This window comes from Marmota flaviventris, chromosome 17, assembly GCF_047511675.1.
Source record: "Marmota flaviventris isolate mMarFla1 chromosome 17, mMarFla1.hap1, whole genome shotgun sequence".
Taxonomy (NCBI): Eukaryota; Metazoa; Chordata; class Mammalia; order Rodentia; family Sciuridae; genus Marmota; species Marmota flaviventris.
In genome coordinates this window covers 29,390,987-29,418,820 of record NC_092514.1, presented here as the reverse complement: position 1 = coordinate 29,418,820, position 27,834 = coordinate 29,390,987, and the positions used below count along the sequence as shown (strand labels likewise).

The 27,834-nt window shown below is 51.3% G+C and overlaps 1 protein-coding gene across 3 annotated transcripts; it reads right to left on the bottom strand.

Moving 5' to 3' along the window:
* Positions 1 to 1,437: 1,437 nt before the first annotated feature.
* Positions 1,438 to 27,834, bottom strand: Camkk1 (calcium/calmodulin dependent protein kinase kinase 1). Of its 3 annotated transcripts, none has more exons than XM_027922576.2 (16): positions 27,350 to 27,834; positions 20,741 to 21,142; positions 19,778 to 19,825; positions 19,284 to 19,337; positions 18,831 to 18,882; positions 18,458 to 18,591; positions 17,950 to 17,986; positions 16,735 to 16,756; positions 15,488 to 15,576; positions 12,083 to 12,282; positions 9,675 to 9,728; positions 8,751 to 8,824; positions 6,866 to 6,953; positions 6,513 to 6,641; positions 6,037 to 6,140; positions 1,438 to 3,428 (listed from the first exon to the last, which is right to left on the bottom strand). In XM_027922576.2, the coding sequence occupies exons 2-16, from the start codon at positions 21,098 to 21,100 to the stop codon at positions 3,356 to 3,358; spliced, it is 1,518 nt and encodes a 505-aa protein (XP_027778377.2). In that variant the 5' UTR covers positions 21,101 to 21,142; positions 27,350 to 27,834; the 3' UTR covers positions 1,438 to 3,355. The 3 variants fall into 3 exon arrangements, with proteins under 3 accessions (XP_027778377.2, XP_027778378.2, XP_027778379.2); XM_027922577.2 differs by having other exon boundaries at positions 27,527 to 27,834; XM_027922578.2 differs by lacking the exon at positions 27,350 to 27,834 and adding an exon at positions 22,141 to 22,158.

Below are 27,834 nucleotides of genomic sequence, written 5' to 3'. Positions count from 1 at the left end.
GGGACATGACCTTTGTCCTTGGAAAGACCCACAGAGCACTCCTAGGCACATTCCCACCCTGCTAAGTTGTTTATCTACAAATAACGAGAGATCTGCTGCGCCAGGTGTCCCTGACTCAGTCAGGCTAGGTGGGATCCATAGCAACCCCCTAGCAGCCACCAATCAGCATGAGACAGGGAAATACCTAGGATGCCAGATGACCCTCCCAGTAGTTTATGGTGGTTGATAACGTGTTGGGAAAACATGTAGTTCAGCACGAACACCCCTCTTGGCTTAAACCAATCAGTTCAAATGAATCCCCCTCTTGTAGTAACCAATCACCCCTACCCAACTTGTTCCCGCCAGTGAATGTGCTAATCATGTTTAGAGTTGTTATTTGATTTTCCCGTGGTGTGTGATGATTTGTTAAGAGATGCTATGATGAATGTGGGGGTCCCTGCCTTCTCCAAAGAGTGTATAAAACTGCTGCAAACCCTGGGCTTGGGGCCTCTCAGCGTCACCAGTTGCTCTGTGTGCGCAGAGGACCGAGCTACTCGCAATAAACACCTCTTTGCTGTTTACATCGATCTTGGTCGGTCTCTGGTGGTCTTTTGAGGGTCCCAAATTCGAGCATAACACCTGGTCTTTGTTTTTCAGATGGAAAAGCTGATGGCCGTGCTGGGCAGCCTCTGGCTTGTTCTCCTTCTGGGCATTCAGTGCCAGGCCCTGTGGTCTGTCTCCAGCGTCACCCAGCTAGAAGCCCCACGGCTGGGCAAACACCAGTCATGCAGAGCACAATGTGTCCAGGGCCTCCATGTTTTCCTTTTAAGGGTCTCATTTGCTGAGTACTTACCTTGTGACAAGCACTGTGCCAGGTGTTTAGCACAAGGACTTCATTTACTGTCACAAGAACCAATTATAACAGAAACTGAGGCTCCTCCCGTGACTTGCCAAAGGTGACACAGTAATTTGCTATTTAGCAAAGCTTGGGTTGAGGCTCAAGCCCATCTAACTTTAGCAGTGACTCATCATCATTGCCTGGAGGGCCTTCCTATGGACAGGTTACTGGTAACCAAGGCTAAGGAGGTACTGGGAGGATGCTGGGTCTGTGACCCATGAGAAATTATGGCAGCTCCCACCTGAACCAGACCTTGGCCTCTTTGTCCCTGTGAAACAGGCAGGAAACACCACGGGGAGCTCACCAGCTCCCAAACACCCAATTCTTCCCAAAGGAGGGGCCACAGCATCTACTTTGGAACCTGAATTGCATCCTGAATGGTCTCCCCTCAGCCTCCCTCACAGCTCTTGCTCCCTTTTACCTTCTGCAACTCTTCCGTTCAGGGATTTAGGATGCCTCAGAGCATTCTAGAAAAGCAAGCCAAGCCAGCTGGTCCAGGTGGTGAGAAAGAACACATCCAGATGCAGAAAATGCACAAACAAAGCCCTTTTTTTTTTTTTTTTTAACTCAAGAAAGGGCTTTTATTATTTTTAACTCACTTCCTGGGAAGTTAATTTTTAAAACACTCTTACGGAGTCTGTTCATCATTTGTGCTACATTTGAAAACAATGATGTCAACCCAAACCCTCAGTAACAGGTGAGCACTCCCTCCACACTCTGCTGGGGCAATGAAGGGCCCCCTCTGAGCTTTTTCACAGGTGGGTCCAACCCATGAAGCTTCCTAAAGCCCTGGCCCTCCAGGTGCCAGCACAGACCCCCCAAATTTTTTTGAAAACCTGTTGATCAGTGATTGACTTTCAACTTGCCTCCATTAACTCTATAAAAGTGTTCTTAAAGATAGTACAGGATTATTTTTTTAAGCCCCAGGTCACACTGACTGCCTTAATGCAGAGGAGCTAGGGAGAAATGTGGGCCCATTGACAACGGGCTGCATTCAGCTCCTAGCCTTAAATAGACATAGAAACTATATTACAGATGCATGTATTGGTGCAAGACGTGTATGTGCTGTGTGCAGCAGATGGGCACGCACATGCATGTGCGTGGAGGCGCAACGTACACCACAGGCACAGAGATGCAGCAGGGTGCAGGCCCTCCTTCTGCCCAGCCTCCCTCTCCTTCTCCAAATGAGCCCTTTTGCAATAGGAAACCCATACAGGTGGCTGAAACTCCTTGCGTGGCCCACATTTTCAGGGGCAGAATCTGAGTCCTGCATTATTTCCCTTCAGGAGCCTATCTCTCTGAGCATTTGGTCAGTAAACATCAAGCTGGCCAGCCAGTATCAGATCCCAGAAAGAAGATGAAGCCTACTCCAGCACAGCATGTCCACAGCACACCCGTGACTGTCCTGGGAGTGAGGCAGTTGGCACAGGGGCTGCCTGCCACAGTGCACACCCCTATGGGGTCCCTCACCTAGCAAGGCCTCCAATTCAGGTGGTTTATCCTTCATGGTAGGAATGTTCTGGATGAGCCAGTGTAGGATCAGATTGAATTCCAGTTATTTCTGCATGTGCTAGTCCACGGCCCTTGGCCAATGACATTCCTGGTGTCTCTTCTGCAGCCTTGGCTCTGGGGAATCATGGTGGGGGAGGGGATGAGGTGGGCAGACAAGCTGTGCTGCTCCTGGTTCAGGCCTTTGCTCTGAGCTTGACTCAATTCAGTCCATTTTCCAGATGTGCTGAGTACAAAACAATCCAGGAAGGTCAGTCCAGGCTGCTTGGCTGCCAAATAATGGTGGGTATCTGGGACATACCCACAGATGTGGGAAAGCTCATTAGATGCTCCCCAGTAACTTCGCCACTCCCCTGGCCCCCAAGTTAAAATAAAAAATAAAAGGTAACAAAAAAAAAGAATCTTGAATTCTCCAATACCTGCCTCTCCCCAGTGTGGCCTGGGCGTACATGAAGCGGTCAGAGCCTCCATACCTGCATTTGGAGTAGACAAAAGCTCTAGCACCCCCACCCAAGGTGGTGGGGGCGCATCCCTCCGTGTGATGTGACAGCTGAGCCAGGCCTGCCCAGCCCCTAGTGGGAGGTCCCTGAGCTGCAGTAAGCCAGGCCTCCACCTGCCATCTTGGTCTTCTGCCCCGTGCCCTGGGCCTTGCCAACCAGCCAGGTAGGGTTTCTGAGGTTCCATGGACCCCTGGCTTCCTCACAGGATGGGTTAGGCCAGGAAGAGCCAGGGCGAGAAGGAAGGCACCATGGGACCCCTACTCCCCCAAATCCCAGATGATACACATTCCAATCCTGTCCCTGGACGTGCATGCGCGGAGGTCATGCAGCACGACGGGGGAGGGGGACCGGGAGAGGGGCCACAGTCCCCAGCCCCCTGCCCGCAGGGGCGGCTGTCGCATAAGGGCGGTGGGCCTCTGGAGGCGCGGGATGAGCGTGCTGCCTGGTGGCCCTGGGCACATGCAGGAACTCAGGATGCAGCCTCATCTTCTTGAACACCAGGGAGCTCCAGGCTTTTGCCCCCTTCACCACACCCTTCTTTCCTGTTTAGGGGACACCAGGGCCAGAGGGACCTCAGGAGTCAGAACAGGTACACAGGAACACTCTCACACACACACGAGCATTTGTATCCCACAATCTCTCAATCCCCCTCACCCACTTCCCCAAACTCAAGCTCGGCTAGGACCTCCTTGTCCTGGCAGTCACTCTCCTGGTCTCCTTACCCTCAGCACACAACCCTCTGTGGCTCCCATTGTCTTAGATACAATCTAAACTTCTCAGTCTGGCCTCTGCAGTCTCTTATATCTGACTAGTTGATTTCCCTGCATCCTTGGAATATCACCCAGGTCAAGGGCCTTCCACATTGACCTTCATCAGCCCCCAGCAGACCTGGGTAGAAGGGCTTTCATTTGTGTATGTATGTGTGTGTGTGTGTGTGTGTGTGTATATATATATATATATATATATTTTTTTTTTTTTTTTTTTTTGCCTTCTTCACAGGGCAGAGTACTTATCAGTCTTGGGATTCTGTTACATATTCAGTGAATTCCTATATCTGATTTCCCCCACTCCAGTACCTCTTCTTAAAAAATAACCAGTGAAAGGACCAATCTCATTTAACTCCACTCTAAAGTTTCAACAATTATCCCAAAGTGTAAAAACCACATACTATCAAGAACAAATGCTAGGACTTGATAACATGAAATCTGCTTTCAGAATTAAACTTGAGGGCTAGGGTTGTAGCTCAGAAGTAGAGCACTTGCCTAGCATGTAAGAGGCCCTGGGTTTGATCCTTAGCACCACATAAAAATAAATAAAATAAAAGTATTGTGTCCAACTACAATTAAAAAATAAATATTAAAAAATAAATTAAACTTGAGCCAGCCAGGCACAGTGATGCATGCCTGTAATCCCAGCAGCTCAGAAGGCTGAGGCAGGAGGATCACAAGTTCAAAGCCAGCCTCAGCAAAATCAAGGCACAAGCAACTCAGTGAGACCATGTCTCTAAATAAAACACAAAATAGGGCTGAGGATGTGGCTCAGTGGTCAAGTGCCCCTGAGTTCAATCCCAGGTACTAAAAAAAACTGAACTTGGGCCAGGCATGGTGGTACATGCCTGTAATCCCAGCAACTTGAGAGGCTGAAGCAGGAGAATCAAAAGTTCAAGGCTAGCCTCAGAACTCAGCAAGACCCTATCTCAAAAATAAAAGAGGGATGAGGATATAGTTCAGTGGTAGAACATCCTTGGGTTCTACAGAAAACATTAAACTGGGGTCACAGAATTGTAGAATTTTATGGTTGGAAAGTACTGAGCCCAGTCTTTGCAAATCAGTTTGCAGGGCACAAATGTGTCCTGGGTGCCAGGTGGGCTCTGAACCTGTGGTGGGCTTGTCCCACCACTAGGGGGCACTAGGCCACAAGCACTGAGCTGGAGTGACCAAATGTGTGCAGGTTGTAGTGCTGAGTCCGCCTGTTGTCCTGGCATAACTATGCCTCTTCTTCCACTCTCAGAAGTGGTTCTGTGTAGAATGTTAAGTTCCATACAATTCCGCCTACACTAAGCTCAGTGCCAGCATCTGGGCCCTGAGACCTAATGAGCAAGAAACCCCTCCCATAAACCAATAGCCTCATTGAAAAGATGAGAAAACCACAGCTTGGATTTCAGGCGTCTCTCAGACTCTACCCCTCATTTTGTGGGCACATCTTTGGAAGGACACAAGTCAAAGTGCTCCTTCTTGAAAGCCAGGGCACCTGGACAACACCCCACACTCACTCTCTGGAGAGCGCGCCTTCAGCCCAAAGCAGGTCAGAAGGCACCTGTCAGCCCTGCAGCCCCTATCACAGACCAGAGGAAGTAGCCAACACCCAGAACCGCATTCTAGCCCAGGATCCTTCCTGGTGTTCTCTGCAGATCTGGGCACAAACTCCAGCAGGCCCTAGTGGCATCCCAAGCTGACTTTGATTACAGTGGAAAAACTGAGGACAAAGTCACAGAGGTTTGGGAAACTTTTTCTGGCCTCTCCTAGGAGGTGGTGAACCCACAAGTATAGTTCATACTAGGGAGCCCTCAGCAATGGTGGTTCCTCTCTCCTGGCCCTGTCAGCTGGCCTGCCCACACTGATCAACTAGGTGAGCACTCACAAAGCTCCAGCTGCAGGTGGCACAGGCCACTAAGGAAAGCAGCTAACACCCACCCTGGGCCAGGGAAAGTGGGCAGAAGTGCACGTCCCTCTATGGATAGCCCAGTCTCTACAAAGGGAAAATGGACAAAGGATTGTCTGCAAACCTCTAGAATGCCAAGGGCTGAGGGAGCTGCAGATTTGAAGCCAGAGGGCTGAGGTGCACCCAGTGGCAAAGCATGATAACATCAAGCTTCCATCACAGAGAAGGTTCTTCATGCCCCATGGAGGGATCAAGGGAGATATCATTCCTGGCAGTGTAAGCGAGGATACTGGGCCCAGACTGCAGTAAGACTGGCCCAATAGTTTGGAGAACTGAGGTGCATATGGGGGCCTATTCTGAAACCTGGCTGTCCCTAGGTTCTGTGACACCTGCGCAGTGCCACTACAGTGCAAGTGGGGAGATGTGCTTCATTCCCCCCCATGTCACCTCAAGGAGCACCCCCAAAGACCTCAGCCCACCAGTACTTACATCAGTAAGTTTCCCGGAGCAGACATGGAGCGCTCTTCTCTGCGTGCTTGGGGCTCAAAGGGGTTCCCAAAGGATCGTTTCCTCAGCATAGACTTAACCAGAATCTGGGGAGCACAGGTCAGTGTGAGGAACATAGCCCCCGGGTGCCCAGACATGCCGGGGCAACTTGAGGAACGTTTGGAACAAAGGAAAGGCCTCCTCCAGTCACAGTGAATGCATCTCTCAGCAAGGCCTGCGTATTTCTTTGTTATTCACTCTCCTCACCAAGCCTCCTTATCTCCCTGCCTGAATAAAAGGACCTCTTTCTGCATGGGCCCCCAGCAGAAAAGTGACCTCTGTGGCTCCACATTGTTGCTGGCTGACCAGGCAGCCCTCTGTTCTCCCCGCAAAGCCAAGCACAGAATAAGTCTCAGGCAACAGACACGCCCTCTTCAGGCTCTAAGGGACAAGGGAGCCTTCACCCCTCACCCTCTTACCACTGTGGTCCAGCTAGGGATGAGCTTCACTGAGTTTTTCACCTCCTCCTCAGTCACCTCCACCATACTGCAGTGCTCCTCCTCTGAGGGAAGGGGTTCCTTCCCGTTCTTGGTCACCCAGGGGTGCAACTGGGGAGGCCAGAAGGGAGGGAAAGGTTAGGACCACAAGCAGACACCGGATCAGCAAATGATTCTAGGCATCCCATAGCAATGTCCTACAAGGGGTCCAAAGCCCACAAATCCTGAAACTCAAACCCAATATACCTATATTCTGGCATGGGTCTCTCCAGAAGGGAAAATCGAGGCCTGTTTTCTATAACCCAGCCCAGCCCAAAGACCTCTTGTTCCCCCACCTTGATGTCTGGAACCCCAATTCTTGTTTCGGGATTCTTATCTAGCATCTTCAGAATTAGGTCCTTGAGCTCCTCGCTGACCTCTGGCCTAAAGCAGTGGAAGGAAGGAGATGAGGGTGAGAGACTGTTGATGAAGACCACTTCCTGCTCTCCTCTGCCTCCCTGCCCTGGGATCAAAAACACACCTAACCCACAGATGGGAAGAGCAGGAGGGCCCCCCAAGGCCAGAAGGGAGAGTTTCAGAACAAGTATGTGGATCTCCTTTCCTGAACTGAAAGTGAAGCAGTCTTCCTCTGGAGCAGAGACCACAAACAGAGCTCCCGGGGGACTACATACACCCTCTGGCTGGCAAAGACAATGAGGATAGTCCGAAAAGAGCTACTTTAGGGACACCAGGGTCTTCACTCCCACTCGCCATCTTATCCTTCCTCTACCTGCTGGGTGGCCAGGGAAGATCCTCTCTCATTTGACAGAGGGGGGAAACTGAGGCCCAGGGAGGTCAGGAGGTGGGTATGTCACCACTGAGAAGTGAGGACATGGATGGGAGACTGGGGGAGAGGCATGGCATTCTCAGCCTCAAGACAGCCTGGACCGTCTCGGCCTGAATTCCAGGCTTCTTTGCTAGTGATGTTCTTGGTGCGCCCATCCTTCCAATACTGGGGAGGAAGAACCCACTCTTGGGATTAGGATGGGTTCCTTCTGCTGTCTTAAATGCTTAATCTCTTTAAAAATTCCTAGACTACAGAATATTCCTGGTAGGGGATATAGCGGGGAGAGGTGAAGAGCCAAGAAATTAAAAGAATAAAGAGGGAATACTGAATCCAGTTGGCTAGTGCTCAGAGGGAAAGAGTGATATGGCAGCCAATGAGCACCTAGAAACTAGAGGCCCTTGAACGCCATGGCCAGGTCATGGCCTCTGTCCTGCAGGCTTTGGGAAGACTTGGGCAAACTTTAAGCAGGAGATATGGTCAGATCTGTTGTGTTTTTATCAGAGTAGATCTGGCCTGATCATATAGGCTGGACTGGGGAGAGTACAGAGAGCAGAGAGCTGGACAAGTCTAGGGAGAGGGGCAGAGGCCTGAACTAGGCAGGGGGTGCAGGTGCAATGGGGACCCAAAGATAGGTAAGAGGTGGACACAACAGAGGTTGGGGACCATACAGGAAATGGGTGCCAGAGAGTTGGAAGTTATGGGTATTTCCTATTTCAGTTTCTGTCCCACGCCAGTCAATTGAGCAGATGATAGAAGGACCCTGAAAATTGAGGCACCAAGAACTCAGGCCACTGCCACAGCAGATAAGCCTTAACTAGAAGCCCCAGGGATGAGCAGGGAGGCCTCTCAGACAGTTCTCCTGGGATCAAAGACCTCCTGTGGCTCAGTGGTTGAGTTCCCCTGGGGTCTTTGATCCCAGGAGAACTGTCTGAGAGGAGTAGAGAGGAAAGAATAGCTTCAAGCCCCACCCCTACTAGTAACTCTCCTCAGGTGCCTCCACTTTTCCATCTGGGAACTGGGAAGCATCTTGAACACCACCACTGCCCATCCCATGTGGGATTTCCCCATGGGTCCAGGGACCCATGTGTGGGGTTGGTACCGCTGATCTACAGTGAAGGAGTGGTGTGAATGTATGACTGGGGGTCATCCATGCCCAACTCTGGGCCTGGGTGGTCCCTCTACACAATGCCATCTGACCCTGATGTCTCAGACACTGTCAGTTCCATGGTCCCACCCCTCCATCTGCTCAGGGCCCCTCCCAGGGAATAGCACCCCCCACCTCCAGATCTACAGGCTGGGTTGGGGCCCTCAAACGGCAAAAAGCTCGCTAAAGTTCAGACACCCCTTCTCAGGAGTGAGTGGGACCCCCATGGTCCCCTGGGTAGACAACTCACTCCTCAGGAAACACCACGGCCTCATTCTTGATCTTCCTGTGCAGGGCCAGGATGTAATCGTCGATGAACGGGCACTGTATGGGGGAGAGGCAGACACAGGATGCAGGCACAGGGCCTTGAGCCATGCCAGGGATCAGCCCCTAGCATGGGAAGGATGCCATCTAACTTGCTTAGGGCCTGGCACACAGCAAAGGCTCAACAAATGAGACTGAACAACCAAGTCACTGAGGGAGCTATAAGGCTGGGTATACCTGCTGGGTCACCACCACCTGCAGCAATGTCTCCACTCCCAGGGCCTGGCATTTGGAAACGTGTTCACTGAGATTCCCTTCTGCCCCTCCGTGCTCCCCTGAGTAGAAGCACTTGTGGGCAGGGATCTAAGTCATGTGAGTGGTGGGTGTCCTCAAGGCCCAGTATGATCCAGAACAGAAGTGAAGGGCAATTTACTGAATGAATAAACGATTGAGTGAATGCATGGATGAATAATGAATGGCATCAAGGGACAGAGGGACAGGGAGCACTCTGGCTAGAAAGGAGGAAACAGCACCACTGACATCTCCCTCAGACATCTGCTGTCCAGGGTCCTTCACGTTGATCTCTCCCAAGGGGAAGAGAGGAAAACAGAAAAAAAATCTCTTCTCCTTCAGCCTTCTCTGAGCCAGGTGGGCTCTTTCAAAATCAAAACTTAAGGGGCTGGGGTGGTGGCTCAGGGGTAGACTGCTCGCCTAGCATGCATGAGGCACTGGGTTTGATCCTCAGCACCACATAAAAACAAACTAATGTATCCACCTAAAACTAAAAGATATATAAATAAATAAATATTTTTTAAAAATCAAAACTTAAGGACACAAAAGAAGGACAGTATCTGTTCCTAAGTTTGGCTCCCTAGACCCAGCCCACAGTGCCAACCTCCCCAGCACTCACCTTCCCATACACAAAGCAGTACAGTGTGACCCCAGTGGCCCACACGTCCAAGGCCTAGAAAGAAACATGCTCACATCAGCACCCCAATAGGTACCACTGCCCACCGCACACCCAACTCCACTGGGCTATAGAAAGGGCCTGTGGGGACTCTCCTCCCGCCACCATGTAATCACTGAACAGACACTGCAAATGCTTATTCCATGCTGGGCCCTGTACTGAGCACAGGGGACCCAGGGGAGACCAGAACAGAGCTGCTGCCACTCAGATGTTCCAAGTTTCCTTGGGACAGGCCCAAACCAGATGTATTTCTAATTCAGCAGGTGCACAGCTTCTTTCATCCATAGGATCAGATCACATTTGCAGCCCCTATGACATAGATGCATCCAGAAATAACAGTCTGTGTTAATTTATACTCATTAAACCAGCTCTGGTGCCAGGCACAGTGGCGCACGCCTGTAATCCCAGTGGCTCAGGAGAGTCACAAGTTCAAACTCAGCCTCAGCAATGGTGAAGCACTAAGCAACTCAGTGAGACACTGTCTCTAAGTAAAATACCAGAAAGGGCTGCAGATGTGGCTCAGTGGTTGAGTGCCCCCGGGTTCAGTCTCTAGTACCAAAAAAAAAAAAAAAAACCCTACCTTTGGCTTCAAGGGGTCATTCTATATCCTGCTAATCCAGTGGAAAAGCCATCATCCACCTCCCTTCCTGACACCAGATGCACCCCCTGCCACAGCAAAGCCCTGTCCACCCTGTGCACTGCTACCACTCCTCCCAAGCACTCACTGGGCTTCCCCTGCCCTGGATCCTCTTGTGTGCTCTCTCTTCATTTCCCTCTTCAGACTCCACCTTCCCTCTTATAGGAGTGGCTCTCAAATCTCTACCTCCATATCCCTGCCACAGATGACTCACTGGAATCCATTCAGGGAACATGAGACAAATGCAAACCAAAACATTTTACAATTTTACAAAACAACAGATTTGTTCTCTTCAAAAATGCCAAGGTCAGAAAGCTGGGGATGTAGCTCAGTGACAGAGCAGTTGCCTAGCATGTGCAAAGCCCTGGGTTCAATCCCCAGCCTCATATACACACATACAAAAGTCAAGGTCAGGAATGACAAGGAAAAGCCAGGGAGCCAGCAAAGACTTCCAGACCAGAGGATGTGAAACAGAAAAGACAAGTGAGTGAGGCAAATGACCCTGGATTGTATCTGGAACCAGAAAGAGTTCCAAAGGTCAACATGGAGAAAACTGACAAAACATAAACTATAATAATTGAAATTTATATTACAAATTATGTAAGTCTTATCAGTGGTAAATTTCCTGATTTTGATAATTGCATTAAGGATCTATAAGAAAATATTCTTGCTCTTAGGAAATATCCTCTAAAAATATCCCCCACCAGTGTCCTAACTTTCTATAAATTTAAAATTATATCAGAATAAAAGGCTTTGGCTCGGTTGTTTTTCTTTTCTTTTTTTGGTTTGGTTTTTTGTTTTGTTTGATTTTGTACTGGTGCTCAACCACTGAGCCACATCCCCAGCCCTTTTTTATTTTGAGACAGGGTCTCACTAAGTTGCTCAGGGCCTCACTAAATTGCTGAGGCTAGCTCTGAACTCAAGATCCTTCTGCCTCAGCCTTCCAAGCTGCTGGGGATTACAGGCATGCACTACCATGCCCAGCTGTTTTGGGTTCTTTTGATCAGACTTAGGATATCACACATGCTACCACTGAGCTATATCTTGTTCCTCCCCAAGTAAAAAGAAAAGAAAAAAAAAAAAAAGGAATGCTACATTCCTGACCTCTGAGGCCCAGGAGGCCTCCACCCATGTCCAAACTTTCTCAGCCCTCTCCTCTTTGGCAGCTGCAGTATGGCAGTGCCCAGGGGGACACAATGGCTGCAGCAACCCCTCAAAAAGCTTTCTTACCACCTCTCTCAGATGGCCCAAATGACAAGGTACTCTAAAACCTGCCCCTACCCCCATGCCTCTCAGACCTCTGGAACATTCTCTGGGCTCCACCTCTTGCTCAAATCCCCCTGTTCTTTGAGGGCCAGTTCAGTCCCTGCAATGCCAAGATTTGGACATGGCCTCTACCTTCCCCCCATTTTTGAGTTCTTCTGACCTTTTCAACATGCAGAAGTTGGGAAGCAGGGCTATTTTGACTCTGCCTGTTCCATAGCCCATCCCAGAACCCAGCACAGAGCAAGTGGCAGTAAATATCTGCAAGGGAGGTATGGAACCATTCTACTGGAAAATGAGAGGAAGTCAAGGTTGGGGGACATGTCAGGATCTAAGGAAGAGACAAGGATGTCACTCTATAGATGCAAGAACCCTGGCACCCTCAAGCTCTGCTGCAAGCTGTTCTGCTCCTCTACCTGAATCGCCACCTGGCCCAGACCCTGGGAATCACCTTCCCACTGAAACTCTGGCCAGAATCAGAAATGGCTTCAGGGGCCATGAATGCTGGGGTCCCCGCCGTACTGGACAGTTGAGCGTCATTCCCCTCAAACTGGTTGCTGACACCAAAGTCGGCAATCTTCACATGCCCGTCATCTCCCAGGAGCAGGTTGGATGGCTTGATATCCCTGTGGACGATCTTCTGGTAGTGCACTGCAAAGAGAAGCAGCTGGAGTGCTGGTCTGGGAGGCCCCTGCCCAGGAAGCCTCACTGGCCCTGCCCAGCCAGGGAGGCCAACTGGCATATCCCAGTGTGGAACCCCACACTCTTGTCATGTGAGGACCATCTACTTTACTATGCAGGTGAAGATGCTCAGGCTCAGCCCAGGATATTAGCAGCAGAGCCAGGACAGGATTCTTAGGAATCTTTGGACTCCAAGTCCAGTGCTCTTTCCATGACCAATAAGGCATCTATTGCTGAGGAGAGGAGGTCAGAGGAAACTGGGTAAGAGAACTTCTCCATAGGCTGTCTGTACCCCTCCCACTGAGTACTGTCTACAAACCCAAAGCCCATGCAAACCCTTCCCCAGTTCCATCACCAACCCAGCCCTGTCAAAGATGTCCCTACTCCTAGGATTAAGGGTTGGATTTGGGGGACTGTAATGTCCTATAGATATACAGTTTCAGCTCATGGGATCTGGAATGATGAAGTTTCACAGAGGAAAGGCACCCCAGGCCTTGGGATTATCAGGATGAATATGGCTCAGATGAGGGTGAAGCCAGAATGAAGCCAGATGAAGGATGAAGTCAGAATCAGAAATGGCCTAGAAGATGGGCAGCCTGCCCTGCCTCCTGTCCATCCCTGCTAGGAAAGGATGGGTGGCTCAATTTGAGATGACCAGAGGGAAAGAAGAGGTTCTGACCCCATCCCACCACATCAACTTGTGGCCTCCCTCCTCAGTAAGACCTTCAATTGGACCAAGAGTGCCCGGGATGTTGGAGAAGGGAGAAGATAAGGAGGGAAGAAAGAGGAAGGGACAGGAAGAGGAGAAGGCTGGGGGCAGAAGGAGGGAGTGCCATACTCCAATAACCACCAAATCAATAACCTACTGTGTGCTGGCACACAAAAATCCGGCCCACATCCATGAGAGCACAGAAGCTCAGGGATCTGGATATTTGACCATGGAAAGTGGTCTCAAAGTCTTATCTCAAACACTAGCCTTGCCTTCAACTCCAAGCTCTTTATCCAACAGACATGACAGCTCATTATGTATGTCAACATATTGCACTAATTCAGAACTTGATTTCTCACTGCAAACCACACTACCACCAACACCAAACAAAACATAAAACCCCAATCCCTTTCCTGTGTTTCCCATTCCATTAAAGCCATATTACTGTTGCCAAAAATCTTGGGACCATCTTTAACTCCCTTCTCTCAGACCTCACATCAGCTATCCCTGTGAGCTCAAGTTCAAAATGTATTCCCCATGTGACAGCATCTCATTACCTATATTGCTATACTTGCCCCATTTACTGAGGATCAAGCCTAAGCCTCTCTGACCCCGGAGTGCTCTCAGGGCAGCCTCGACTCTCTTTTCTTTTCTTTCTTTCTTTTTTTGTTTTTTTGGTTTTTTGTTTTAGGGATTTAACCATTGAGCCAGATACCCAATCCTTTTTTTGTATTTTATTTAGAGACAGGGTCTCACTGAGTTGCTTAGTGCCTCACTAAATTGCTGAGGCTGACTTTGAACTCTCAATACTTCTGCCTCAGCCTCCTAAACTGCTGGGATTATAGGCATGCACCACTGTGCCTGGCTGGACTCTCTTTTCTTGAGGCCAGAATCACATGGCAGGTCTTCAGCCCTCCCAGTGCCTCTGTTCATCTACCTGCCAGCCCTAGCACTAACCACCCTACTTCACTCCAATCAGAGGGTCCTGACCAGGCTTTCACCAAGAAATAGATGAGATCAGTTTGCTTTTAGGAGAAAAGGGATGGCAGACAACAGCCCCTCAGTTGGTGAGAAAGGCTGAAAACTGGAAAGGGGGCAGAGCCAAGGCCAGGCAGAGTTGTGTCCTCCACTGACCATACTAGCTGTAAAATGTCCCCTTCCTGTCTTATGCCTGTAGGTCCTTGCTAGGACTATGTGCAAAGACTGCCCCTCTGTGTGCCTCAGTTTTCCCACAAGTACACAGACTGAGGGCAGTGGGGGTTCAAGCAGGGTAAAGGCAGTCCTGTTCCTGTCACTGCAAGTCACACCTCAGCTAGGTTCACACCCTGTTCCCCCAGGGAGAATATGCTCCAAACAAACCAAGCCAAGATTTTAAGAGATAGGCAGCACCCTTGGCCCCCAACTCGGGCAAGAACCCTAGGTCTGGGGGCCCTCCCCTCATTAGACCAGTCAGCCACCCCTTACCAGCCATACCCTACCCCCTTCACATCCCTCCCCACTGCTACTGACCTAATCTAAGTCTCACCATCTGTCACTTGAGCTGTAGAAACAGCCTCCTCCCTGCCCAGCTGGCCGTGTCTCACCCTCAAATCCAGCCACCACACAGCTGCCAGACAGAGCTTTCACAAATCTCATCACACCCCTCCCCTGCTAAGAGCCCTGGGGGCCTCAGCATGCTGTCTGAATGAAGTCAGGAAAGTCCTCCTGGAGGCACTCCCAGCCCTCTTGGTGTGGCCTGGACATTGCTTCCAGAATTACTGTTCACTAACCAACCTCCTCTGTCCACTGGATGTTTCAACCAGATTGAACTTGCCCCATCCTTCAATAGCACAGACCCACTCCCTCCTGCCTCTGCCTGGCGTTGCCAGGCATCACCTATATTGTCTGCCTGCTTAGGTCCCTGCCCTTCCGGGGCTGTGAGGCCCTTGGAGTCAGATCTGGGTCTTTGTCCTCTCTGTGCCCTCAGCTGGCACTTAATAGGTAGTCATAAATTAAAGAAGTGAGTGAAATGTATGAGCAAATGAGTAAATGAATCCCAGGCAAACAGCCTAAATTAACATCTTCCCTCCTGAGTTCTCACCACCTCAGGGCCCCTCACAAGTTGAATCTACCCTGCCACCACCCACCAGCCCCATACTAGGACACACTCTTCCCCAAGCTGCTGGACATGGATCCCTTCCACCTTGTATCTATTGAGGCCCCCGTGGAGAGGCTAAGCAGAGGAAAGATAGAGACAGAACACCCCACAGCGCACACATAAGGGGTGAAGACCAGCCGCTAAAGACCTGCACATGCTCAGTGAAAAAGGCCTCGGCCCCGCCCATACAGCGATGCCCCGCCTCCACTAAAGCTGATTGGCAGATCAGTGCTGATGGACAGGAATGGCTCAGGTCCCGCTTAGCCTACCCTCTGTACCCTTCTGCATCCCCTAGCCCCAGTCTCAGCGACAGGCAGCCCCTCGCTCACAGTACTCGAGGCCCAGGATGATGTCCCGCAGATAGAGGCGAGCTTGCTCCTCCGGAAAGGGTTTGTCGCAGGGCACTTCCATGACTGGCCTGTGGGGAAGGAGAAGGGAGGGGTGTTCAGCCGGTATCAGGGTGAGTAAAAACTGCGGCAGGGGAAGGGAAACATAGGTTGGCCATTCAGGCCCCTAACGACCTCCAGGGGGCCCTCTGGGAGCACAGTCCCTAGGAACCAAGCTATGACCTTCTCCTCCCGTATAATGAAAATTTAAAAACACACAGACACAAATATCCCTTTTCAATTGCAATTCAAATCAGTTTTATCTTAATTTCCATTGGCTGTATTTCTTCTTAGAAGCACTTATCTACAATCAAAGAACTATAAAGATGCCATTTAAAGCAGTGTCTTTCTGGATCCAGATCCAATAAAGGGTGATGAAATCACTTTAGCAGTGACAGTTTTTTTTCCCCCCTAACAAAGTAGAATGTACCCCATGTAATGAAGATATTTACTGTTCTGTAAAACTTTGGTTTCAGTTACAGATATGGATAACAATATAAACATATATTTTTTGTTTGAATCGATGTACAAATGTTGAAAGCCCCTGAATCTTAAAGGAACACCACTCCATGACCCCCTCCCCAAATTGGACCCCAGACAGAGTCACAAGCCACAGCTTGGCAGTGAAGGGTCCCTGTACACTCAGCCTCATCCCCACCACTCCATGTCAGCTATTCTACAAATACCCCAGAAGTCAAACAGGGCAGACATGTGTTAGAACCCTATGCTCCACCAGTGACTTGCTGTGTGACCCTAGGCAAGCCATTTACCCTCTGACCCTCAGCTTTCCCTCTCATCAATGGAAGGGAATAGAGTCCCACCGGCTCAGTTCCCAAGCTTGTCATAAAGCTAAAAGAACCCTTTGTGATCTGAATGCAGGTTGCAGTGAGTCCTAACAGTAAGCTTTTGCCTGAAAATCACTCCTTTCTTCTCCCTCTCTTCCATCCAAATCTTTTTTCAGTTTTTTGAGGCCTGATTCAAAACCCAGTTACTATTCCAGCCTCAGTGACCCCCACCAGCCTTCTGAGAATGGTCCTCCTGATCTCTTATTTACTTCTGAACAGAGCTCCTGAAGACAGGGCCTAGGTCTCTGATTTCTCCTCTAGTGGCTAACCCTTGGTCTGAGGGATGCAAGGAGGGAAAGGGAAAGGGATTAGAATTGACCTGCCTGCTCAGGATGGGGAACTCACCCCTTTCTCAGGAGGTCAAACACTGAAAGAAAAGAAAAGAAGGTGAGATGTACCGCGCTGGCAAAGCAGGCAATGCCAAAGTCCCTCCCTGTTCAGAGGGTAGGAGGTGGGGCAGGCATGCAGGTGTACTCAAGGGACATGGTCTCAGGATGTCAGAGGAAGTAAATGGATGAGAGTAGAGTCTACTGTGGAACTGCCTTATCTGATCCTTAATGCCAGGTGAGGACCACAGAATGAAGCCTTTTATGTATTTATTTATTTTTATGTGGTGCTGAGGATCGAACCCAGTGCCTTGCACGTGCTAGGCGAGTGCTCTACCCCTGAGCCACAACCCTAGCCCCAAATGAACCCCTTTTAGAAGGAGAAACTGAGGCTCAGAGATGTGGCAGAAATATTCCTAATGGTCCGAGCAGACAGGCAGGGTGTAGACGGCAGACTCAAGCCTTGACCTCTAATTCCTGAACTGGTCCTCTGCCTCATTTTTTTTTAAATATTTTTTTTTGTTGTAGATGGACAAAATATCTTTATTTTTATTTATTTATTTTTATATGAGGCTGAGGATCGAACCCAGGGCCTCATGTGCAAGGCACAACCACTCTACCACTGAGCCACAACCCCAGCCCATGCCCCATTTTTTGAGAACTCCTCTAAGACCAGTCCTAAAGCAGGCATGAGGAACTTAAATAATAACATTGGTATTAATACATTAACATTAATAATAATAATATTAAGGATATTAGTATGTTCTGCATATAGTAGCTCATTGCCTTTTGACCTCAACTCTATGAAGTAAATGCCACCATTATCTCATCTTTGAAAAATTATTATTATTTTTTGTGGGTGTGGTGCTGGGGACTGAACACAAGTCTCACACATGCTAGGCAAGTGGTCTACCACTAAGCTAAACACCTGCCCCTATTATCCCATTTTATAGGTGAGAAAACTAAGGCAGAGCTACTAGACAGGGCCTGGGAACCCACATAACTAGTTCCTGCCTTAACCTGAGTACAGAACCCAAATCTGATCCACTGTCTTGCCCATCAGTGGGGAGCAGGGAGTGGGGGCTTAGAGATATTTTGGGGGAACCCAGGGCTTACAAATGTGTTTTCCTTCTACCTTCAGGAGGTCAGTATATTCACATGGGTCATGTGCATCACCAGGGGCCTTAGGACTAGCCCAAGGTGAACTGTTTTGGTAGTGAGCTGGGTCACTCACCCAAGTAGAGATTGTCCTCAGCTGGGTCATCCAGGACCTGGTTAGAGGGAACAGACATGGGGATAGGGCTTGAGAAGGCATGGGGTGGAAAGCTCAGGCCTCTTTGACCTTGCCAGCCCCAGGACCCCTAGTATGCTCTGAAGTCACTTCAGACATACAGCAGGAACTATACAGGTGCCAGATAAGAGGGGTCTCACCCATCACTGACCATCCACCATCCTGGCCCACCACATGGCAACCAGCCCTTCTTCCTTGAGATGATGAGGGGCTCACTTTTTGCCTCTGGGGCAATCCCTCACCCTCAATGAGAACATCCCTGACTAGCCAGAGCTGGGCCTTGATGCCTCCCTGGAGTCCCCACCCCAAGTCTGGCCTGCCCTCGGAGACTTCAGTCATACCTGCTCCCTTAGTGGGACCTGGGTCTGTGCCAAGCACCTCCCCCCACCCACCAGACGCTACTCACAGGAGATAGAGCATGCTGGTCTCCCCATTGGCTACCACCTCCTACCTCGATCAGCTTGACCACATTCACATGGTCCAGCTTTTTCAGGATAGCAATCTCCTGGTACACCCGCTCCAGGGGCAGAAGCTGCTTAGCTGGCCCTCCCTGAGCAGCCTGGGACCCTCGTGGGGGAGGGCGACCTATGACCAGAAAAAGGAATCAAATCTTACTTCTAGGAGCTGGGCCTCTCCCTGGCCCTGTAACCAGCCTCAAGCAAGACTTTCACATGACCATGATCTTGTCCCAACCCACCAAGCATATTCCATCCCCAGGCCTTCAACCACACTGTCCCCACTCCTAACTGAAACTAGCTGGGGACCATGGTCTCCTCTGCCCCCGGGCTAGCAGCTCCCAAGGACCAGACCAGATAGATACATACGTGGAAAGCCATATTGTTTCAGTAACTTCTTTTTAGAAAGAACTTTCATTGCCTGAGGAGAGAGGGACAGAAATGTGTCACTCAGCAATTAGGAGCTAGAAGAGGCTGGTTACATGTGGACTGAGGAGGAGAAGGGCACACTGGGCATCTGCCACTGGCACTGAGCATGTGGCTCAGGTATGTGTCAGACTGGGTAAAAAGGGTGGCTATATCTGATTCTAGGCCTTCCCCCCTGCTCCCTCAACAAGTCTTTCTGGAAGTCTCCCCTCAGAGGAAACCAGCCTCTGTTTGCACACCCTGAGAGTCAGGGAGTTAATTCCAATTGCACACCCCGAGGGATAAGGAGCTCACTCCCTTACCAGGCAGCCTGATCCTCTATCTCCCCAGCTTCTGCCCTACCCTCCAGGCTTTTAGGCCAACTTGCCAACACCTCCCTCCTATCCCCAGACTCACATAGTGTCTGTCTTCACTTTCATTGTAGGCCAGCCTCACCACGCCATAGGCACCCTGCAGACAGGAACAAGTCAGCTCCACTTGGACAGGGCAACCTCCCCCAGGACCAGCACAGGAAATGGCCAGCCTGATAGCTCTGGTCCCCTCCCCTGTATCCCAGCTCCATCCCCAGCACCAGCTGGCTCTTTAGCACACATTTCTGAAAGACAGGGAAGGTACTTCTGTGCCGTGGGAGCTGCTCCTCAGGGCCCAGCACAGTTCCATGCCTCCCTCAATCTCTCTTAGTCATCCATGATGCACCCTGGGGGAGCCAGGAATCAGAAGTCATCTCCCACCTCCCCTTGGGAATTTCCCACAGATGATAAAAAACTTTCTTCACATTCAAGCTAGAGCATTCAGGCTCTGTTTCCCATTCTCACCCACAGAGGAAAAAGAAGAGTGACAAGATGAGGACCCTGAAGTATCTGCTGCTCTTCTCCTACCCTCAGACCTACCTTGCCAATCTCACTCTGTAGCTTGTACTGGTTCAGTTGCACACAGTCCTGGGGGGAAAGATGCAAGTATCAGATACAGCTTGATCCAGACCCAAGACCACTCCTACTTCAGGAGTCTGTTCAGGACCAGCCCTGCCTCAAGGTCCTAATTCCCAAATGCCCAGGTCTCACCAACATTTCAAGTTCCAACAGGGGAAGCTTGGTGGTTTCATAGCCACCCTAAGGGAGAAGCCTCAGATAACGTTTAAAAACATGGATGTGAAGCCCTGGCTATGCTCTGCTCCCTATGGAGTGAGGGGATAATGCATCAATTCCTGCTCAACTCTGGGTCTGGGAGATTCCAAACTGTGAAAAAAAAAAAAAAAAAAACCAACCCAGGAGCAACTACTTCCAGAAGCAGCTAAATGAAAAGGTCTAAACTGCAGAGGCAAGAAATATGGGAAAAGCGCTTGGGGACAGAAGACAGCCTTGGTTCAGGCACAAAAAGCTCAGCCTCTGCTATCTGCAGTCAGCTCGGTACCCAAGTTCACTTTCAGATAAAAGTGGCAAGGACAGGGCCAGCAGGAGCCCAGAGGCTGGGAGCATGCTGGCAGCTTCTGAGTCAGAGCAGACTCTAAGAGGCAGGATTAGGGACGGAGGGAGGCAGTGAGCTGGAGAAGACTTAGGGGGTGGAGGTACACATCATCTATTTTTAAATCTCTAAGAGGACTTCTTAGGGGACAAGGGAGGGACCTATTTCCTAGGGGTGGGATGGTAAGATTCATAGGAGGCCTTTAGCTCAGATGGAGATTCCCTGGGTAAGAAGAGGCCATACTGTTAGGAAATGAGCTCTCCGACTCTAAGGGTATGCCAACTAAGACCATTTAACTATGCGGTACAAGATGGGGCAGAAAGGGGCCTTCATGGAGGCCTACGGGGTGGGGGTAGGGGCTCATGAACAGTCCCTAGCTCTGCCCCACCAACCTCTGTGTCTGAGATGGCCACATGGTGGGACTCGATGGTGGGCCTCCGCCAGGCTCGAGGGGAGATGTGGCTGGCAGGCCCTGTGGCATAAGGCCCAGGATGGGCCTCCAGGCTGCTTCCTGCTGGCCGCTCCTGGAGGGAGAACTTCCTAGCTGAGAGGCTGGGCCGCACTTGAGGGGGTCTAGAAGCACTGCCAGGGATCACAGAGGCAGCTCTGGCCCGAAGCGGAGGGTCCACACCATTCCTGGCAGGCTCTGGGCCTCCATCTGTCTCTTCCAAGTGGGTCACGTCGATGGCTGCTACTCGTTCCACCAGCTCTGCTCGTGGGTCCTGGCAACACACGGCTGGGCCGCCCTCCATTGCCTCAGTCCAGGGGATCCTCTGTGTCGCCTTGTTGGGAACCTGAGAGAGAGGGTAGAGAAGGCTTCACTTCTGGATATCAAGCCAGCCATGGACAAGGAGGCCAGACCGAGACTCTCTCCCACTGCAGCCACAGCCCTGCAAGGTCCCACCTCTATTCCTTTGCCCTGGCTGCTCTCTTTGCCTGGGTTGTTAGTGCCCACTCTCAGGTCTGTTCCTACTAGCTGAATCCCAGGACCTCATCTGGCTGTGCTGCATGCCAGCCCCCTAGACCTCAGTGTCCCCACCTGCAAATAGACAGTTATTTCTGCCACGATTCACAGGGAAGCACAGTGAACCTGGTATTCTGGAGTCAGAATAGACAGACACGGGTAGAACAGTGGCCCAGCAGCACTGAGAAAGAGTCCAAAGCAGCTGGGCCCCACCCAGCATGCAGTCCAGTGACTCATCAGTCCCACCCCTTGATGGCAGAGCATTCCTGCCCCTGGAAGCTGGGCTGGGCTCTAGTGATGCAGAGGCTTCCCTGGTGCTGCAGGCCCAGCTACCTCCTCCAAGAGGCCCCCTTGATGTTCCAGCCTCCATTAGACCCTCTCCCTGCTTCCTGGAAAACTTCCCTAGAACTCGTGCCTCTCACTTCCGCTCCCATCTCTAGGACCATACAGTGAGACTGGTTATTCCCTTCCCTGCCCCAGCAGAGCCTCCAGTCCAGGACAAGTTCTGTCAGGGGAGGAGGCTGCCACTTGGGTAACTGTCAAGTGAGACTTTATTGCACTAAAAGGTCATTCCATATTTCTTCTGATTTTTCCTTCCAGCTGGTTCATGTGGCAAAAATGTGTGCCACATCCGCTCAAGCCAAGATGTTCCCTGGGCCCAGTCTCATACCCACCCTGGACCTACTGCAGAATCCCTGGATCCTCAAGCTAGGTGAAACAGAAGCCCCAGCTCAAGCCCCAGTCAACCTCCAGCCTCAGCCCTATCCCTTACTTCCTGCCATGATCTAAGCTACATACCCTACCCCCAGGTTGAACCCCGACTCTCACACTCAGACTTCATCTTTGCCCCAAGATGCATACGGACCCCACCCCAGCCCAATGCCCCTCTCCTTCCTGTGCTGGACTCAATATCTTCTCAGGAAAAGGAAGTGAGCAGAATCCTGACCCTCTGTATTTCCTGTTTGTTGGTAACTTCCTCTGTCCCCCACACTGACTTTGAGAACTTAAGTCTTTGGGTCTTATGAGTGTCATGCTTCTCTTTCACTCTTCACGTTCCCATCTCCTTGCTTTGATAAGGGTGTCAAGGAGGTGGGGCTGACCGGGTGTACTGGACATGGAGGAGCCTGGACTGGGTTCCAGTTCTGCCTGTCACCCTATTACAGGGCCATAGATACAAGTTCTTTGCAAATTTTAAGCCTCAGTCTCCCCGTCTGTACTGATACCACACCTTCCTCAGCAAGGCTTGGAGGGAGACTGTGGGTAAGGACACAGTCCAGCTCTTCTGCCTGACATTAGTGTGTTGAATGAGTAGAAGCCTGGAGGTGGTAGAGCCGATGTCGGCATGCAGAAGGGAAGAGGGAAGGAGATCCAGACTGACAATAGGAAAAGATGTGGAGGCTGGACCTCGAGAAATGATGGAGGGTGTGAGGCCTCCCTGGAGGAGGTAAGAGAGGCAGGAGTGATGGGACTGGAGCTCCAGAGGCTTTGGAAACCAGATCGCTTGCAGGAAGGAGGAGACCAAGGATGAGAGGAGATTCCATCCTGGCCAGGTGACCCCTACCCATCCCCCAGCCTCTCCCACCAAAATGCAGGCTCTACAAGATAAAGGCTTTGTTGAATGGATGGTTGCCATAGTGATCATTACAGCCCAGGCCCCATTACACAGAGGGGAAAGCCTCAGCAAGGGAACTCCAGCAGGCCCCAGGCCACACAAGGTGGATGGACTGTGGCTAGGAGCTCTGCTTCCCTGCCCCAGAGATGAGACAGGCTGCTCTGGTCCACAAAATTTGCATATGATTTCCCTAAGGTTGCTATCCTGCCAGAGGCCACCCTCCTTTAGCTCCCTTTCTCCTTTTTCTCAGATGGGAAAAGTGAAGCACAGCAAGTTCCTGCTCCCCAAGTGGTTATGAGGTGTAAAGGAGCTGACACCCACTAGGGACTCAGAACAAGCTTGCCTAGAAGGAAACTCTGTAGAAGTGAGCCATTTTGATTGCCTGGGACAAGCTGGGTCCCAGATGGATGCGCTGGCGGCAGCAGGAGGTGGCTGTAAGGGCTGACGTCAGACCCTCCATCCATCCCTCCCTCCAGCCTGGATCAAATTCAGGTGACTAAGCACGTCGCAAGGGAGACAGCCAGGGAGACCCGAGGTTCCTGCCGCGTGTCCAGGCGACAGGGCTTGTCGTCCAAAGCTGTGTGTGTGAGCGAGTGTGTCTGAGCATGAGAACGTATTCAAGCAGGACTGTGACACTCGCACACTGTGTCTGAGTGTCCACCCTTAGAAGTGCATATGCATGGAGACCAAAAGCTCTCAGTGTGGTCTGTGCGTATACAAGTGTGTTCATATGTACCAGTGTGCCTTTAGGTCTACATGTACACAGGCCCCAGGACTGGGGGTAGGGTCAGCACCCCCTGTGGCCATAGGATGCCCAGCTTAGAAGGTAAGTCTGGACTTGCCAATCGGTTCTGTCCCACTCGCCTGGAGCAACCCACTTGGCTTGTCCATGTCTCCCAGGCAAAGCCCCATCCTCCCTCAGGGGTCACCCAGGAGGTCTCTCAAGGGCCTTCCCAAGTTGGGGCCTTAGTAGACACTTTTGTAGTAACTGACTCAGCAGCTAACTAACTCAGCCATGTGGGCAAACAGAAAACTGGACAGGTTTTGACCAAGGCCCAGCAAGGGCTTCTATGGTCAAGAGGGACCTCCCAGCCATTGGCCAAGTGCTATGGCCAAGAATTCCTGTGTTGCCTGGGACAAGACATTGGGCTTCCTGGAGACTCAGTTTCCTCATATGTGAATCAGTCAGATGGCCACCGTCCTGCCTACTACCAGGGCCATGGAAGGAAGTCAGTGAGGTTTATAAACAGGAACGGTCTGGGACTGAGCAATGTGGGGCTTATGTGTCTGCGTCTAAAGGCCATTGAAAGAGAGCCCTCATGTGTAAAGTACAACCCACATCAGCCTCCTGACATAGGAATGGCCTGGCTTATACACACTCTTAGGCTTCTCCTCCCAGGCTGTGTCCCAGACCTCTAACCATCTGCCACTTCCAAGCATACAAGCTCCTGGTTTCAGATTCCTGCTTGACCTGGCCACCTCCTCAGAATGTGCCCCATTCAACTGGGTCCCTCACCAGAGGCACAGAGAACAGAGTAGACAGATCCTGCTGTCATCCATGTGGGTTCAAGTAGCCTGGCCTCAGGTGAGCACAAGTACCCAATCAAGCATCATTCTGAGTTTTGAAAGGATACTCTGAACCCCTGTGCCAGGCTGAGGTATGGGACTAGCCTCTGCCCAGGCAAAGGATGAGCAGCTCTGCCCAGCATAGGGCTGGCCAGAAGGGAAAGTTGCAAGTGGGTAGTAACCACCCTGGCCAGACACGAAAGGTACCTATGAACTGCCTCATTGGAGCCCTGTTTATGTTCCTGACAAGTGTCTGATGGCCTTGGCAATGGTGCCCTCCGCAGTTCCCACCCCCGCCTGGGATGACTCAGTCCCCTCAAGGAAGGCCCAGAAGTCTGGTGCCAAGTCATGCTTGAGGATGCCTGCTGTGAGGATGTGCCCTCCCACTACCCCTGGGGAGCTCCCAATTACCAATATGGGCTCTGTGTCTCATCACAACTAACCTAGGGTATCCCCTTGGCTCGCCCCAGGAGACTGACAGTCTCCAGGCCTCACTTCTCCCTCTGCCCTTCCTCACGCTCCACTCCTGGTCTGTGACTCTAGCCTCTCTTTCCATATTGCTGCCTCCTCCCCCTCCTCATTCTTGGGCAGCTCAGCTCCAACAGGGCCCTGAATCAACTCAGCATCTTCCCCCAAACCTGCTCTTCCTCCTGTCTCCATTGAAGAGGTGAGAACCACATCCTTCCAGTTGTTACTGGACCCAGGCCAGAAGTCAAAAAACCACAGGGATCTGCTCCCCATTCCCATCCTTGTTCCACTACCTCACACCTACTCTCCACTCCGGCTGCGCCACACAACTTGAAGCTTCCCAAACTGCAGATTGTTCTGCTGCCAGCCCTTTGTACAAGCTGTGCCTTCTGCCAGGAACACACCTCCCTCTCCTTTGCAGCCTGGAGGACAGCTCAGACATTGCCTCCTCTGAGAGCACTTTTTGATCTCTCTACTGCTGGCTGGGTGAAATCACCAAGTTAAACCCCTTAAAAAGTCCAGATTAAAAAAAAAAAAAAGTCTAGTTTCTGACCTCCTTTCTAACTGTCCTTTCACTGCTTCTGCCACATGGGTCTCCGTGCTTCCAGGCTCACATCCCCATTCTATCCCATTTCCATCCTTCACACCAGTTGCTAAAGGAAGGATTTCTAATATGCAAATACAGCCATAGTTCTTTCAGACCTGGCCTTCCAGGAACTTGGAATCTGGGGCACAGAGGAACAGGAGACCTAACTTTAGACTAGGGCTTCAGGCTGGGGCACAGCTGGGAACACAGGTTCCTGGATTGCAAATCCAGTCATTCATTTATGCAATAACTGTTCATTGAACATGTGCTAGGCACGATGCTAGGTGCAGGGAGATAAAGCAGTGAACCAAAAAGACAAAAGTCCCTGCTTGCACATAGTTTAATTTCTAGGAGGGACAGGATATAATAAATAAGAAACTGGGTAACTAATATGCGCTATGTCAAGTGGCATGTGCTGTAAAGAAAGCTACAGCAGTAAGGGCGATCAAGCCTAAGGGACTGGGGAACACTACTGATTCAGTGCAGTTGGGGAAGACCTTGCCAATGCAGGACTTGAGTAGACACCTGGAGGAAGTAATGGAGCAAGCAATGTGGTCACCCAAGAAGAGCACTTCATGCAGAGGGACCAATGAGTGCTAACTCCATGAGATGGGACAATGCTTGCTTTTTTGAGGAATAGCAAGGAAGCTGATGTGGCTGGAGTGAATAGGTACCTGATGTCATGAGGATCTAGATCTGGAAAGAAGGCACAGTCCACTGTGTTAGCCTCAGCGATGAATTCCTGAGGAGATGATGCTGAAACTCTTTTTTGATCAATGAGGATTTTTTTTTTTTTTTTTTTTTTTTTTTTTTTTTTTTGGTACCAGGGATTGAACCCAGAAGCACTTATCTACTGAGCCACATTCCCAGCCCCTCCCCCCTTTTGGAGATTGGGTCTTCCTAAATTGCTTAGGGCCTCACTAAGTTGCTGAGGTTGGCTTTGAACTTGGAATCCTACTGCCTCAGCCTCCTCAGCCACTGAGAGTACAGGTGTGCACCACCTGGCCAGCCAATGAGTTGGATTTTAGCAGGGGATGAGAATGGGAATTCATGCAGCACATAACAGAAAACCCTCCCCTGGCTGGGACTCTGGGCTTGCTAGGGGTGTGGGGAGGAGCTTTGTGGACAGCCACCACCAGGCATCCAAAGCCAAGGAAAGGTTTTGAGGAGAGGAATGACTCAGTTGGATGAGGTTTAAAATGACTCTGGCTGCTGTGGGGACTAAGGATGAGAGACTGAGCAGGCAGAAGGTTCCCAAAATGTGGGGGCCTAGGACACAGTGCTCAGTCTGTATGTGCTGAATGAAGGAGCCCAGGGCTATGGGGTACACAGGTGCCTCTTCCCAGGAGAACCTCAAGGACATAAGATGTATACTTCTCCCACACTTCTGAGTCCACCTGACAGATGCACAGTCCTGGGGAAACCCATCTTGGCACAGTCCTAGGATCTGTGGCCTGTGACATAACCCTCTCGGCACACTCCTGCAACACCCTCAAGACGTGCACGCCCATGTCCGCGTGACTGGTCCTCATACGCCACTCCATCCTGAAATGCATCCCCCTCACACACAGGCACACTCCCGTGTCCACGTGACACACGCATACCCGCCTCCAAACACCACACACGGCTTCCCGCGCACGTGTGCTCCCTCGGAGTCACCACTCCTGTGCCCACCCGGCCCCAGAAACCACAACGCCAACCTCCGCCACTCGCCTCCCCGCCCCCGATCAGGGGAAGACTGCGCAGCTAAAGCCGCATCCGTCCCATTCATCACCCCCGCCCCCAGCTGTGGAAGGAAGACTCACGGGAGGGCCGTGGGAGGAGCGCTCCGCGGAGATCCACACGTGGGTGCACGCGTCTGGGCCCACTCGGCATAGACACGGCCTCCACTAAGAACCGGGGCAGGGTAGACAGTGCGCGGGCTGCGGACGCAGTCCTAAAGACAAGAGCTGGGGGAGGGACGAGGATGGCAGGGCGCCCACCTAGATGCGGTCCTGGCTGCGGGTTTAAATAGAAGCAGGCTCCACGAGACACCCCGTAGACCCAGCTCCGCAGAGAGAGGGCAAGGATCCCTGAATGGGCAAGGTCCCAGCTGTCCTCACAGTCACAGCCTTGCAGACACCCCTCTCCCCAGCAGGCTGGGAGCAGACGATCGTTCAGGTGTTCGAATTCCGGTTCCCTGCTCCAGGTACCCTTCTCACCGCCCCCTACCTCCGCCGTGGGGCACCAGTCTCTGAGGCCCGGCGGGCGGCCAGGCTCGCTCCCGCGGCGCGCGTCCCGCCCCGCCCGC

What these genes read in the sequence shown, in the direction of transcription:
- Camkk1 (XM_027922576.2), bottom strand. Translation starts at nt 21,100, where the DNA reads ATGGAGGGCGGCCCAGCCGTGTGTTGCCAGGACCCACGAGCAGAGCTG. An exon ending in ACTGCTTTGTGTATGGGAAG is followed by an intron (nt 8,825 to 9,674) that starts GTGAGTGCTGGG and finishes TCCCCCATACAG; the next exon opens with TGCCCGTTCATCGACGATTA. An exon ending in GCCGTGGTGTTTCCTGAGGA is followed by an intron (nt 6,954 to 8,750) that starts GTGAGTTGTCTA and finishes CCACTGCTTTAG; the next exon opens with GCCAGAGGTCAGCGAGGAGC.